Genomic DNA, 15,041 nt, shown 5'->3' with positions numbered 1-15,041 from the left:
AAACATTTTCCAGAAAGTATGACATTCTTCTCCTTAATATTAATAGTTCACAAAATCACAGGTTTGCTTCATTAAGCCAAATTAGATTTCAGAACAATTTATTTCTAGTTTTACAGGTGAAACAGACAAATCGAACATATTTTTAGTCACATTTCTCACTTATAAAGTTCAAAGTCTATAGCTTTTTTCTTAACAGTCCCAATACAACACTTACAGATCTCTTATTTCTATTTATTTTGAACTCTACAAAGAGCTCTCAAAAGAATCTCACCCTAACAGAAAAACAATAGGCTGAAGGGCACACACAAAAAAAGTAAGAAATCAAGAAAATTATATTTTCTTTGTATGCAATATACAAATGTAACTACCACTTATAATCATCAAATTCTAATTTTCAATCACCAATTCAAATGTATCTGTTCTGACTTCTGAAAATTTAAGTCATCATATCAGAAGTTTTCCTAACATGGCTAATGTAACACACAGATACTATAATTACATTGTTGTTATTTCTAGTGTTTTCATTTGCAGTAAAATGTAGCTTTTCCAGAAAAGAATGTGTAGCAGTGGAATATAGTTCTCATTTACAAACTGACTGGTAATATGGCCCCTGATAAAATGGCTTAATGTAACAGCAAACAAAAGCCTCCCTATATTATTCAAACAAAGGAAAGAACCTCCAAATCCATCCAAACCAAAAGAAAAGGCTTGGAAATTGGCATATACCTGATGAGAACACAGTAACCAAGCATTTTCTTGTTTTTTCTAAAATGAACTCGAGCTGCACGGAGCCATAAGCAAGCCAGACAGATGCACATTAATACATTCCATTGCCTAATATATACTCACCGTAACTGAGCTACATATCTAATGCTGTAACAGTATGAAAGATCTTCATCATCGAAAGGTCTTTCAAACTCTAAACCTCCAATTGCCCGGCAAGGATTCCTAGTTGAACTCTACACTATTTTTCCAAAATTTCACACTACATAGTATCCTTCTAGTAAAAAGGATCTGAGAAGCCAGAACAGAAAAAATGTAAATGGCACCAGAGTTCATGTAATTCAGTGTAATCGAGTAAGATGGAAAAGATTTTGAAAACATAAACTACAAACTGTCAAAGTGATAAAATGTGATCAGATATAGTTCAGAAAACTGGATACTGTTCTCTCGCAATATTTACTAAGAGGCTTTTCTATGCCAAGCCCCGAAATAAGCACTGATGTCACAAAGGTTGAGTGAAACATAAACAGCCCACACGGGGGGAGCTTAAAGCCTACAAGGAGGGAAACACATAAATAGCAATTATAATGCATGTTTAAAAAATGGGGTGCGACTCAGTATGTAGGAGGGGTTTCTAATACAGTTTAAGAAGTATGAGAAAGTGATCCCTATGCTCATGAACAGGAAAGGGGGGTTGTTCAGTCATCGGGTCTGGAGCCTCTGACAGAGACAAACACTCCTCCCTGAAATATATTTTCATTTTGCTTCCAGAAAATACCAAGCTTTCCTCATTTTCCTACTTCACTAGCCACTTTCTTAAATCTCCTTTGTTGGATCATCCTCCTCCTCCTGACCTCTACATGTTAACAGAACCCTAGAGTTCAATCTTGAGACTTCTTTTCTGCTTATATACTATCCCCCTGATCTCATCCAGTTACACTGGTTTCCAATACCATTCAACTGCTAATGTCCCCAAATATACATCTTCAGTTTAGAATCCCCTTCCCGACTCCGTACCCTGTCCTGGACCCGCAGCTCCAGATTCCTCTATCTAAACACCTACTCTCTGCACCTCCATTTTGAAACCTATTAGACATCTCAAACTCAACATGTCCAAAACCTAATTCTTTTCTTTGTACCAGTCTTCACCTTAAAAAATGATATCACCATTTATCTAGTTGCTCAAGCCAAAGAACATGGAGTCATCTTTGCATCTTCTTTCCCTCATACCTTACACCCAATCTGTCAGCAACAACTGCAAGGCTGCACCTTCAAAGCATGTACAGATTACAAACACTTCTCACCATCCCTTCCATTACCACCAAGGTACAAGCCAACATCTCCTCTCACCTACATAACCATAACAGTCACCAAACTATCTGCCCCCCACCTTTTTTTTTTTTTTTAACTCATCTGCTTTTGATCTTTCCGCACCATGGTTTATTAGCCTCCCAGCAGCCAGAATAATTTTCTTTTAAGATCCATAAAGTCATGTCACTTTTGTATTCAACCATTCCAATGGCTTCTTATTTCACAGAGACCAAAATCCAAAATCCTTACTATTCCAAGTCCTTTTGGTAGGTTCCAGAGACTCGTCATGACTTACAGGATTTCCAAATTCATCAAACTCAAATGTTTCTCTCTGAAGAAAAGCACTTGCTTTTCTGTTTAGAGGAAATCTTCCTCCAGGTAGTCAGCCCCAAGGTCCACCATTATCATTTCATTTTGTTCCCCAATGTCACTTCCTCAGTGGGGCGTTCCTAACCCCTCTTTTTAAAACAGAACACTCATAACCCCACTAATCATCCCCAAAACTATCTATCCATCCCTTTATTTTTCTTCACAGCATTTATAATGACCTGATACTTTTTTTAACTGCAGTATCCTTAACAACACCTAGCGAGAACTGTGCCATGCACTCAGTAATGCTCGGTATTTGTTGAATGAATATAACAGGTTTACCACTTAAGAGAGCACTCTGGAATAGATCTAGGGATCATGAGCATATACACAGAACTTACCATCACAGGAGTGGACTGAAATTGCCCATAGTGAAAAGAAAATGGATATGACCAAATTAAATTGTTTTAGCTATACTAAAAAAAGGCTTCCATTCAAGAAATCTAACAATAAATTTTTAAGTAATTATCCCCTGCTCTGATCATTTATCTTTTACATAAATCTAGATTTTTATATATTAGATTTTAACTTATTCCACACACAACTCTTACAGTAAGAGTCAATCCATAATTAAACTAGAACATCCCAAGTGTCTGCCTGAGTAGACTAAACAGCAAGGTACAAAAGTTGTTAATGATACTTAAACAAAATGCCAATACCTCTGCATCCTCATCAAGTTGCATTTGCTTGGCGATGGCTTCATCATTTAATCTGGAATCATCTGCGTTTTGTGAAGGCTATATTTCAAAGAAAATCAAGCAAGATCAGCATAAACCTTAACTTAAAAATTAGGTGCTTTTTCTTGACTGTAGCTTACTAAATACACCAATGAGAGAAAAGTTTATGCTATAAAATAGTCTCAGTGCACACCAGCCAGAAGTTAGGTTCACATCTACTCCCTGACCATACCCAATTTCCTAATGAGCAAATATCCTACAAACAGATGGTTCTCACTTAATTCTACAGAAATGTTCAAAAGTACCCCCAAAAAGACCTGTAGATCAACATCATGGCTTTAGAAATAGTCCAGAACTTTGAAAAACCAGTACATGTGAATGGTCACATTTATCCTACGGAGGCACTAATGAAATCAACAAACACACACCATTGGGCAGGGCTGAATTCAGGAGATTACTTTCACTATAACTTATCTGTACTTGTTTTTCTAAATGTTCAGAAAAAAATAAATCCAACTTCAGCCAAAGTAAAAAGGTCAAAAGTATAACAGGTAAGCCCTATTTGTAAGTTATATACTTACGACCTATTTGGGAACAAGCTCATCATCTAATTTGGTCTGGCTGAGGTCAATGGTTAAGTGAGTTTGCATTCTAAGTACTTAAACTCTAAGAATTACAATCTATCCTTATGATTTAAATTATCTTTTCCCACTTTCAAATATTAAAAAAAAAAAAATGTGCAGGGGCACATGGATGGCTCTGTCGGTCATGATGCCAGTGGGGTCCTGGGATCGAGCCCCACATCAGGCTTCCACTCAGTGAGGAGTCTGCTTCTCCCTCTCCCTCTGCCTGCACTTCCCCCGCTTGTGCTCTGTCAAATAAATAAAATCTTAGAAAAAAAATTAAATGTGCAATATTCTAACTTCCTCATCATCTAAAATTATGGCAATGTATTTTATCATAATCACAGGAAAATTATTTTCATTAATAAAATATGTTGACCTATTTTTAACATCTGACTTTCTATTAATGTAACAGTGAATGGGTACAAATCCTGAACATTCTTGCTTGCCTGTTAAACACTCACCTCTTTTCTTTTGCTTGCTACCATCTTCTTATCTGATCTTTGGACACTTCCAGTTCCAAAATAATCAAGCACTGACGTGCGGGTAAGTTTTATTGGTGATAAAGGTTTATTCTTGGTTTTAGTGTTTTCTTCATTCTTTTTCATGTTTGATGCTCCAAGATAACTATTTGTAGATCCTCCATTCTCTTTCGATTTAGAGGCTGCTTTCTTACACATAAAATCATCTTCTTCATCTTAAATGGAATATAACCAAATACTGTGATAAAACATCGATTCTAATTATAGAAAGCAATGACTTCCCCAGATTTATAAAAAGCAAACCAAAGCTACAGAATGCTGATTTCTTTTCTTCCTATTTCCTGAATTCAATACTCATCCCCACACTGACCAGCATCACAGATGTAATAAACAATTTCCGCCAATTACCACCCAGAGTACACAAATATATTTATTTATGCATGTATTCAACGAACAGTTAGCGCACCCATTATGTGCTGACACTGAGGACATAGCAGTGAATAAAAAGGACAAAATCCCTGACCTCATGAAGCTTGGAGTCTAGAAGAAGAAAAAGATAAGAGAAGTAAACAAATACATGCTGTCAAGTTGTAATTGCTATAAAGAAAAAGTAAAATAGGAAGAAGGAATTAAAGAGCAACGAGGGTGCTCTTTCGGTTATGGTGGTCAGGGAAAGCCGCTCTGATGAACACTGAAGACTGAAGACCGCTCAGGCAACGACAACTGCAAGCGCAGAAGCATGAATGGGAGTGTGCTTGGCGGTCATCGTGACTGCAGCACAATGAAGGGGCTACAGCACTAGAGTTAAGGTGACAGAGGTAGGGGCCAAATCATGTGGGACTCTCTAGGTCATGGAAAGAATGTTAGTTTCTATTTAGAATGGGAACCCACTGAAAAATTTTTAACAGAGTATTAAGTGATCCAACTTAAGTCCTATCCTTCCGAGAACACACTGTCAAGAGGTAAAGCGAATGCAGGAAGACCATGCTGAAAGCTACTGCTGTTCCAGGAGAAACGCTGATGCCTTGGACGAGGTGGCATTTGCAAAGGTGGCAAGAAGTCTGGCTACAGATGAAGGTGGACTGTCCAGCAATATCTACCCCTTCATTTAAGACTTTAAGCATTTGTTTTGTTACATTTTATCTTTCTAAAAAGTTCCCATTAAACATCTGGTTTTAAAAGTTTTTCCAGGGGCGCCTGGGTGGCTCAGTGGGTTAAAGCCTCTGCCTTCGGCTCAGGTCATGATCCCAGAGTCCTGGGATCGAGCCCCACATCGGGTTCCCTGCTCAGCGGGGAGCCTGCTTCCCTCTCTCTCTCTCTCTCTGCCTGCCTCTCTGCCTACTTGTGATCTCTGTCAAATAAATAAATAAAATCTTTAAAAAAAAAAAAAAAAGTTTTTCCAAGCCTTCTAGTCTTTCTAATGCTTAGATACCACAATGTACCTCAAAAGGGTCTAAATAAACTTTTTTTTTTTTTGTTTGGTTCAGTGATTCACAAGATACAAAGCTCTTTGCGTTGGCCTAATAACCAAAGAAATCCAATAAAAAGAAAAATCTACAAGGCAACTGTGAAGACTAGGTCAATGGGAATGGAGGGGGTCGCTTTATAAATCTGGTGTGCAAGACCACATAGGAGTGAGTCACTTCCTCTCATGTCCGCCCTCACTGAACCAAGAGCATTTGCCAGGCACTGCACTATGCCTCCGTGGTTGTCATCTCAAAGAGGAAAATACCTAAGATATGTAAAAATCAAAAAGCATTTAGTCTTACCTTCTAATTATTATGTTAAAATGGAACTATAAACTTTACAAAGTGTAACCTTACAGGTTTCTGATTACTAAACATAAAAAGTAATCCACCACTTAAAGCAAACTCACTACAAATGAACTGTTCCTTCACTACAAATTCCCAAAGATTTCACACCTCAGGCTACCTACCCTCCAAGGGCCAGCAATAGTCATGGATAAATTTATAAGATGATTCCGTGCTCGCTTCGGCAGCACATATACTAAAATTTATAAGATGATTCCACACTCCTTGCCACCAACAACTGGACCAGGAGTGGGCACTTATCAAGATGGGGGTCAATCTAACCCTTGATCAGTTTGCCGAACTAACATGCTTAAACTAAGACGCTAAAGATTCATTCCTGCATTCACTGAGAAATGACAACGGCTTAACAAATTCCATTTTGCTTATTAAGCTAGGTTTTTTACAGTAAGCAGGTTTTAAACCAAAACCAAAAGATTTTAATTAAAGCATATTTATTTTATTTATCTTCAGCATGTTCAATCTACCTTCACAGTTAAAATAAAAATTCATTTGTAAATCTTCCTAAGTACATTGATGGTTTGATATACTTACCAGATTGCAGTTTAACTACTATTAACCAGAGTCAGCCAACAGACTAGGTTTAGTCACTCATATATCTGTTCTCCCTATCTGACAATCTGTCTCTGCCAGATGTGGGGAAAAGTGTCTGATTCGGATGGTTTTCCACCTAAGTACAACAGCCAGGAAAATCACCCTTAATAATCCTAATAACCATTAAGAATATAATCTGAAACTCTTTTCCTTTTCTGTAAGATAACATAATGAATTATTATTTTTTTTTATAAAGATCTTATTTATTTATTTGACAGACAGAGATCACAAGTAGGCAGAGAGGCAGGCAGAGAGAGAGGAGGAAGCAGGCTCCCTGCTGAGCAGAGAGCCCGATGCGGGGCTCGATCCCAGGACAAAGGAATCATGACCTGAGCTGAAGGCAGAGGCTTTAACCCACTGAGCCACCCAGGCGCCCCAACATAATGAATTATTATCTTACAGAAACCCAAATAATATTTTTAATTTACGGCTGGTTTATTTTAAACCCCTAGACTCAGTTAAGCTGTAGCATAATGAACCAGTAGCATTCACCAACAAACTAGGTTCTACTTAGTAGTCAAAAACACATTATGCAAAGTACCCTAGAAGAAGATTCAAAACAAGATCAACACTGCTGATATCCTGGCTAGAATGAAAAACAAAACAAAACAAACACAAAACCGGAACCTGCTAAGTATAGATAACCAATACATCTCCTTAGGCAGTAAGTGCAAAATTAAAAACATATCCCAGTGTATATAAGATAAGACTCCTAATCTTATCTGAGAGCTTATTAAATTTTACAATTTTCACGTGGTTTAAGTTCAACAACTCTATTTTCTTTTCTTTTTTCTTTATTTTAAGATTTTATTTGTTTATTTGCCAGAGAGAGAGAGAGAGAACATAAGCAGGGGGAGTGGAAGAGTGAAAACCAAGCTCCCCACAGAGCAGAGAGCCTGATGTGGGACTCACTCCCAGGACCCTGGGATCATGACCTGAGCTGAAGGCAGCCACTTAACCAAATGAGCCACCTGGGCATCCCATCAACAACTCTATTTCTGGGCAGGAGGGATTATCTTAATGATAAAAGAACAAAATTACTGGGACACCTGGGTGGCTCAGTCAGTTGGGTATCTGCCTTCAGCTGGGGTCATGGTCTCAGGGTCCTGGGATGGAGTCCCGCATCGGGCTCTCTGCTCAGTGGGGAGCCTGCTTCTCCCTCTCCCTCTGCTGCTCCACCTGCTTGTGTGCTCTCTCTCTCTCTGACAAGTGAATAAATAAAATCTTTAAAAAAAAAACAAAAACAAAATTACATTGTCTCTGCAAAATGAGAGTTCTCTGTAAGTTTGCCCCCCCCACTTAAAAAATGCCAAGAGAAGTAACATTCCATTTCCACTATACTCAGCCATGCTTATAAACAGTATAACAGAAAACCCCAGAACTAAATAAATGGACCAAGTCAGTCACTGTTTTTCTGTTAGTTCTTCTCTAATTACTCAAGAACCTCCTTGTTATCTAAAATATTTTATCTGTCTCTGGAACTTCAGACAAGATCAATCACTGCTATTTGGTGTAGGCTAAGAAAGGGGAACAATGTATTGCAGATACTTGCAATCCCTAGTTTAACAAATCTCCAGCAATCTCAGAAATATTTTACAGGTGATAGGCTAACATGAAATTTAGTGAGACCAAACAATTCTAAGATTATCACATTAAAAAGACTGTTGGCAAGTGGTAAGGAGGAAACAGAACCTCCACAGACATAACAGGCAATGACAGTAAATTTTTAAAAATCCTTATAGGGGAAGATCTTGCAATATGTACTTAAACCTTACATACAGCAACTCCACTTCTAAGAATTTAAACAAAACAAAATAAATGAATAAGCACACAAAGATGTATGTATCAAAATGCTTATCACCGCATTTGTTCACTCAAAAGTATAGAGAACAGCCTACAGGAGGACAAGAAAAAAACAAAGGGAAAATTAAGTGACTAATATGGTTTAGGCAAAAAATATAGCCTCAACTTTGACAGTGGCACCAAGCAGAGGTAAGTGAATAGCATTTATACAATGGGAAAACAAGTAACTGAAGTATCTATTGTATGTTCAACCACACAATGGAATTCTATGAAACAGAAAATCATAATATATATCCATATTTACTGACATCCTCATATGTTTACTATGTGATAAAAACAGGTGATATAACAGGATGTTTATTTTATTTTTTTTTTAAAAAGATTTTTATTTATTCATGGACAGAGAGAGATCACAAGTAGGCAGAGCAGCAGGCAGAGAGAGGTGGAGGAGGAAGCAGGCTCCCCACTGAGCAGAGAGCCCGACGCGGGACTCGATCCCAGGACCCTGAGATCATGACCTGAGCAGAGGCCCAACACTCTGAGCCACCCAGGCGTCCCATAACAGGATGTTTAATGACACATTTATATCTACCTATATTTATTTATAGATATACTTTTAAATTCACATTTAAATTTAATTAAATTTAATTAAATGGATAGATAATGGGTGATTTTTTTCATTTTTTTCATCTATATATTACACTTCTCTCTTTTTAACCCTGATCTAATATTTTAGAATAAATTGACCATCTCCTAGAAACTCTCTGACCCCCTGGCTTTCTGAAACAGAGAAGGCTTAGCTTTAGTTTTCTCCTTCTTCCCACTTTCCTTTGTTTACTTCTTTTTTTTCCCCCTTAAGATATTTATTTATTTATTTATTTATTTGACAGAGAGATCACAAGTAGGCAGAGTCAGGCAGAGAGAGAGAGGGGGAAGCAGGCTCCCTGCTGAGCAGAGAGCCCGATGCAGGGCTCGATCCCAGGATCCTGAGATCATGACCTGAGCAGAAGGCAGAGGCTGTTTACTTCTTTCATTGTTTATCTGCATCTCTGCTTATCCGGTCACCAGCTTCAGAGAGTTCATGCTATCTTTTTATCTAATTGCTACTAATAGTTATTATTATCAAGCATTAAACTACCCGCCAGGTATACTCTAACATATTCTTTATAATGCATTATCTTTAATCAACTAATTCCCTCTTTCATCCAATGCACAGACCCCATTTTCTACATTCCTGACAAACATAGCAATGTCATTCAACATGATCTCCCCTTTCTTTAATGACTGCACTACTGTACTCTAAAAATTTCAAAGGTTTTCCTTGTATTAAGCCAAAATACTCCCCTGTGAATTTCACCTATTTTCCTTAATCCATCCTTTTTCACAATGACCATTTGAAGACTGATCTCATTTCTTCCTTTGGTCCTTGTCCATATAAATAGTTAAAACAGTTCAAGCCATTCACCATTTGGGTTATTGGGAAGATTAGATTTTTTAAAAGCAAAGTGCCCAGTATAGCACCTGACCATGTTTTAACAGACATTCAATAAATAATAAAGTAGTAATCTCTAATGAAAACACTGAACCAGAATTCCAGAAAACTAAAATTCTAACCTGACTTCAACCATTTTTATTTTAAGATTTCTTTTATTTTTAAGTAATCTCTACACCTACCACAGGATTCAAACTTACAACCCCGAGGATCGAGAGTCACATGTGCCACCAACTATGTCAACCAGGCACCCTATTTTAATTACCTTGACTTCACTGTCCTCCTCAGCAAAATGTTCGACCAGACAAATTCTTAAGATTTTCCTTTCTATAATTTTGGGAGTCTATGGATAGTCTTATAGATTTTTAAATTATGTTCCATATTGGTGAGAATATGATATTTGTTCTAATATAAACACTGATTATGAAAACATAAACTAGTATGAATTTCCAGAAAGCAATTTGGCAAAATATACATAGAGCCTTAAAGATGTTCATAACCTTTAGCCTAGTAATTCTTGGAGATAATCTTGGAGGTACTCACAAATATTTGTATACAAACACATTTATCACACTATTAGAAACATGAAAAATGTAAGCAACAGAAACAATCAAAACTGGGGAAGAGCTATATAAATTGTGCCCTAACCATACAATGGATCCATGCAGTCATTAAAAATTAATCCCAAATTTCAAAGTTCAAAAATATTATGTGAACAGTAACATTAAGCTGGCAAAAAAAAAAAAACAAAACAAAACCATCATTTTGTTCTTTTAGGTTAGTCTTAGCATTATAGGTATAAATGTCACCCCTAAAAGGGAATCTTCTTTTTCATGAGCCTTCTCTACTAGAGATCTCTTTATAACAATGGAGGGTAATGGAGCCTTTCTCTGAATGTTTGGCTTAGAATACATGAATTTAAACTTAACAATGTCTTCAAGCTATAGATCCAAAGATGTACTATAACCCAAACACAGACATAATTTTTAAGCATTTTCATAATTTCTGAGTAAAAATGGAATTACACATGAATTTTCAAAAAAAAAAAAAAAAACCCACATGGAAGTGTTCTGCATAAAATTTCAACTATGTTTATCCTGTCCTCAGCTAAAAATTGTATACAAGGCCCCTTCTCTGCTAACCGCAAAATAAATAGCTCTCCAGGCCCCTTGGAAAGTAGGAGCAATTCAAGTGAAACAGTTATGAAAAGAGAAAAGAAAGACTGGCTTGCTTGATCTGACACTTATTTAGTACTCCATGATTTATGCATGTCCCCACATTGCTTACAGTTACGGGGAAAACTAACACCAAAAAAGTAAACTCGTGATCCTCCTAAGCACAGAGATATTTCTTATAAATACAGAGGGTTTCATTAAGGAGAATAGAGAAAAATATGGGGTTCTATAAAGTTGCAGACCTATATGAAAGCATTCTGTCATCTTGCCTTATAAAACCAGAAAACCTGAAGAAAGCAGTAGTCCTATTATCTTTGTACTATGACTTCTGAACTGGCTGTCTTAAAACTCCTTTTGCCCTTAATATTTCAAAGGCTATACCAATACATGGTGGAAAAAGAAGGCTGAGGAGGCCAAAGATAAGAACAATGCAATCAGGGCGCCTGGGTGGCTCAGTGGGTTAAAGCCTCTGCCTTCAGCTCAGGTCATGATCCCAGTGTCCTGGGATCGAGCCCCACATCGGCCTCTCTGCTCAGCGGGGAGCCTGCTTCCCCACCCCCTCTCTGCCTGCCTGCCTACTTGTGATCTCTGTCTGTCAAATAAATAAATAAAATCTTAAAAAAAAAAAAAAAAAAGAACAATGCAATCAGCTGCTTGCAGAAGACAGTCATTTAACAGGTGTTGCTGTGACCGTCCTCATGTAAAATAAATATTTTACGATCATACACAGTGTGTAGACATGAAACATTGCAGATAAAGTTATGGCTGTTTTTCTTTTTTAACATTCGTTCTTATTTTTAATGAGCCTAAATCTGTTCCTGCACTGTCAGAAGCCAAAGGCAAACTGTGTTCTCTTCCCCCCAGAAACTTATAATACAATAATGATCTAAATAGATCTAAGTCCAATTTCTTAGACCTAGTTGAAAATCATGGGCAATTGAACACTCAGAATCTCTCTTCAGGATATGTGTCTCCTTATAAAAACACCATTTGTTTTTATTTATACACAACATAACCTCAAATGTGGTAACAATCACCAGTAAACTAGCATTATTTAACATACAGCAGAGGAATTGCCTGGGAGAGAAGATTGCTTTGCCACTCTGAGTTAGATACATTCATTTATTTAGAAAGGATAATAAATGAAAGAGAAAGAAAATAGTCTGCAGGTCCATACAGAAATCTATTTACAAGCCAAAAAGGAAAAAATATATAATTATGGAGTTCACCCTGCTGAGAATTTGGAATTCTGATTTTCTCTCCTTCGGTTTGGAACACACAGAAACCAAATTAATGGAGATCATGCTAAAGAAATCTGGTTACAGAGATTAAAAATAACTTATTTAGCAACAACTAGTCAAAAACTAAAAAGGGACTCTGAGTTTTTAGAGCCTTTTCCTACCAAGTTCCTTTTCAATACATCCTTGGGTCAAAAACCCAAACTGTCATTTTGGTTTTGGAAGTAGAGATAGTTTTATACATATGCCAAGTCTTCATTAAATATTTGTTAATTAACTAGATGGAAGAGAAACTAAACATACCATCCTTACACCATTTATGTGGTGCATCTAACATTCTGCGCTTCAGTATGATTAAATAAAAACCTCTGAGACTGCTCATCTTTAATCAAGAAATTAAGAGAGCTCATGGCTCAGTACCAATAAATCCTCTTAGAATCAAACAGAGCTCATAATATCTTTAAATAAACCCATTTTATAATCTGTGAGGCCTAGTGAGGTGAGTAATGATAAATAAGAGAGAAAGTACCGGCTTGTGCTGGGATGTTCCCCACCACACAGGTGCCAAGGCCCCACCAGAGCAGGAGGAACAGGTCCGTGAAAAGCCAGAGCTGGCTTCAATTACTAAGAAACCATTAACAGGGAAGGAGAAAGTGGAACATTTTACCACTACTTTCCTTGCCTCTATCTCCACTGGCTCTCACAGAGAAAGAAAAGCAGGCGGGGCAGGGGGAGGCTTGGACAGTAGAACACAGGTACATCACACACAGCTTCTTACAATTCTTAGGTATGAAACAGGCACCAGAAGGAAACCTGACTCGCCCGAAGAGTAAAGGGAGTGGTTTGGCAGTGTAATTCCCAGCTTTGTTCACATTCCACTTCCCCACACAGAAGAGGAGGTAACAAAACTATCTCAGTATTAAAGCCAAGTATAAATCCCCTGTATATTATTAGTATTTAATTATATTCTCCTAATGCAATCCTATTTCCTTGGCATTCTGGAATACAATCCTGTGTCTCTCATAGTTTCACAAGTATAATATGTGTCACAGGAACAAACAATAGTCTGTTCATTTCCAAAGATGCTTCAGAACCTCAATCATCATTCCAGATACTCTGGTGCTCCATTATCTTCAGGTCTCATAATATGCATGAAAAGAGGCCTGAAGAACAAACCACTGGGCAAAAAGATGGTAAGAAAGCAGCTAGCTCTCATAAAGATGTTTCAGTTAATGTGAATCTGTGAATAAAATTGCTAAAGCAGTATCAGTGACCTCTGAACCATCTATACAATGAAGGAGCCCCTAAAGATTAAAATGAGAAATGGAATCCTCATTGCGGAAAAGAGAAGGGGCAACTCCCCAACCAAGAACAATAGAAGAGGAGAGGTTTGGTGACAATTCTGCGCAGTAACATCAAGAACAGGTCAAAAGGAATATTCAACAGAAGATGGAGATCACCAGGCATACACAATGCCGACCCGAGTGCTTCTTTATTCTAGAAGTTACAGCACTCGCAGATGAAACGAATCTAGGAACAAGGGCTATCTGGAATTCAACAAAACATTCACCAAATTCTTTTCTCGTAAGGCAAGGTGGGGTTTTTCAACGTCTCCATTACTGACCATTTTGAGCCAAATAATGCTTCTGAAGGGAGCTCTCCTGCACACCATACGATGTTTCGCAGCACCTCTAGCCTCTACCAACTAGACGCCATAGCACCCGCCAGCTGTGATGACCACAAATGTCTCCAGATACTGCCAAAGGTTCCATGAGAGGCAAGTCACCCTTGATTGAGAAGCACTGATTTACAGCAAGATGAAGAAATACAGGTGGTTATTAAGATCCCTAAGTAACTGAACCACCATTCATGAGAAACAGAAAAGCTATATCCAAGGTGCTGATACTAGATCATGTCAATTTTGGAAAAGGTTTATTTACCTCCTAATACTAAATTATTTTACCAATGCTTATGAAAGGAATACAAAAATATGTTTATCAAATTTGTCGAAGTATGAAATCAGATGGTATGAAAAAACAAGTACATGAGGAACATCCAAAGACAACTGCACAGTTAAACTTTGTGCAACTTTAGACTGAAAATTGTTTCCTCAAGCTTTCTATAAGTAAGTCATCTCTAATATAGTCATATACAAGATGAAATTTATTCTATCGTTATGGTATAATTCTCCCTGCCTTTTACTCTGGACACAGGTGTTTCAAATAAAGTAAGAGACTCCTATGTAGAAGATCCCATAATTAAGAAAATATGAGCTATGGGGTACCTGGGGGCTCAGTCAGTTAAGCATCCAACTCTTGGTTTCAGCTCAGATTATGATCTCAGGGTTGGGAAACTGAACCCCAAATCGGGCTCCGTGCTCAGTGTGGTGTCTACTTGAGATTCTCCCTCTCCCTCTACTCCTCCCCCTGCCTCATGTGTTCTCTCTCTAAAATGAATAAATCTTTTAAAAATGTTTCTTCATTATATATATGTATATGAGCTACCAAACTAGGTAGTATTAATCATGTAAATCTGTAAAAGTTTATAAGTTGAATTTTTAAAATAGATTTTCTTAGTAGGTTAGAAAGTAAAAGAATAATGCATATGAAACAGTGCTATTGATTTCCAAGCTCCCACATTATTCTCTTTTTCTAGTACACATAGTACCTAAATCTCCATGTTAAATTCTTCCAAACCTTTCACACTTATCTCAAACTTCTCTCTC

General features: G+C 37.4%; 1 protein-coding gene across 2 annotated transcripts in view; it reads right to left on the bottom strand.

Moving 5' to 3' along the window:
- The window catches only part of LOC111149144 (replication factor C subunit 1), a 76,470-nt gene that overhangs the window by 28,681 nt on the left and 32,748 nt on the right, over positions 1 to 15,041 (bottom strand). For both annotated transcript variants that reach the window (XM_022506089.1, XM_022506090.1), the window contains exons 5-6: positions 4,168 to 4,400; positions 3,063 to 3,140 (exon numbers count right to left, since the gene is read on the bottom strand). In XM_022506089.1, the coding sequence (XP_022361797.1) occupies positions 3,063 to 3,140; positions 4,168 to 4,400 (311 nt within the window). The remainder of the gene's footprint in view (positions 1 to 3,062; positions 3,141 to 4,167; positions 4,401 to 15,041) is intronic.

Source organism: Enhydra lutris, unplaced genomic scaffold (genome assembly GCF_002288905.1).
Source record: "Enhydra lutris kenyoni isolate GAN:26980312 unplaced genomic scaffold, ASM228890v2 scaffoldscaffold21, whole genome shotgun sequence".
NCBI classification, from domain to species: domain Eukaryota; kingdom Metazoa; phylum Chordata; class Mammalia; order Carnivora; family Mustelidae; genus Enhydra; species Enhydra lutris.
Note: the sequence above shows the minus strand (reverse complement) of the source record. Positions and strands in the feature narration are given on the sequence as shown.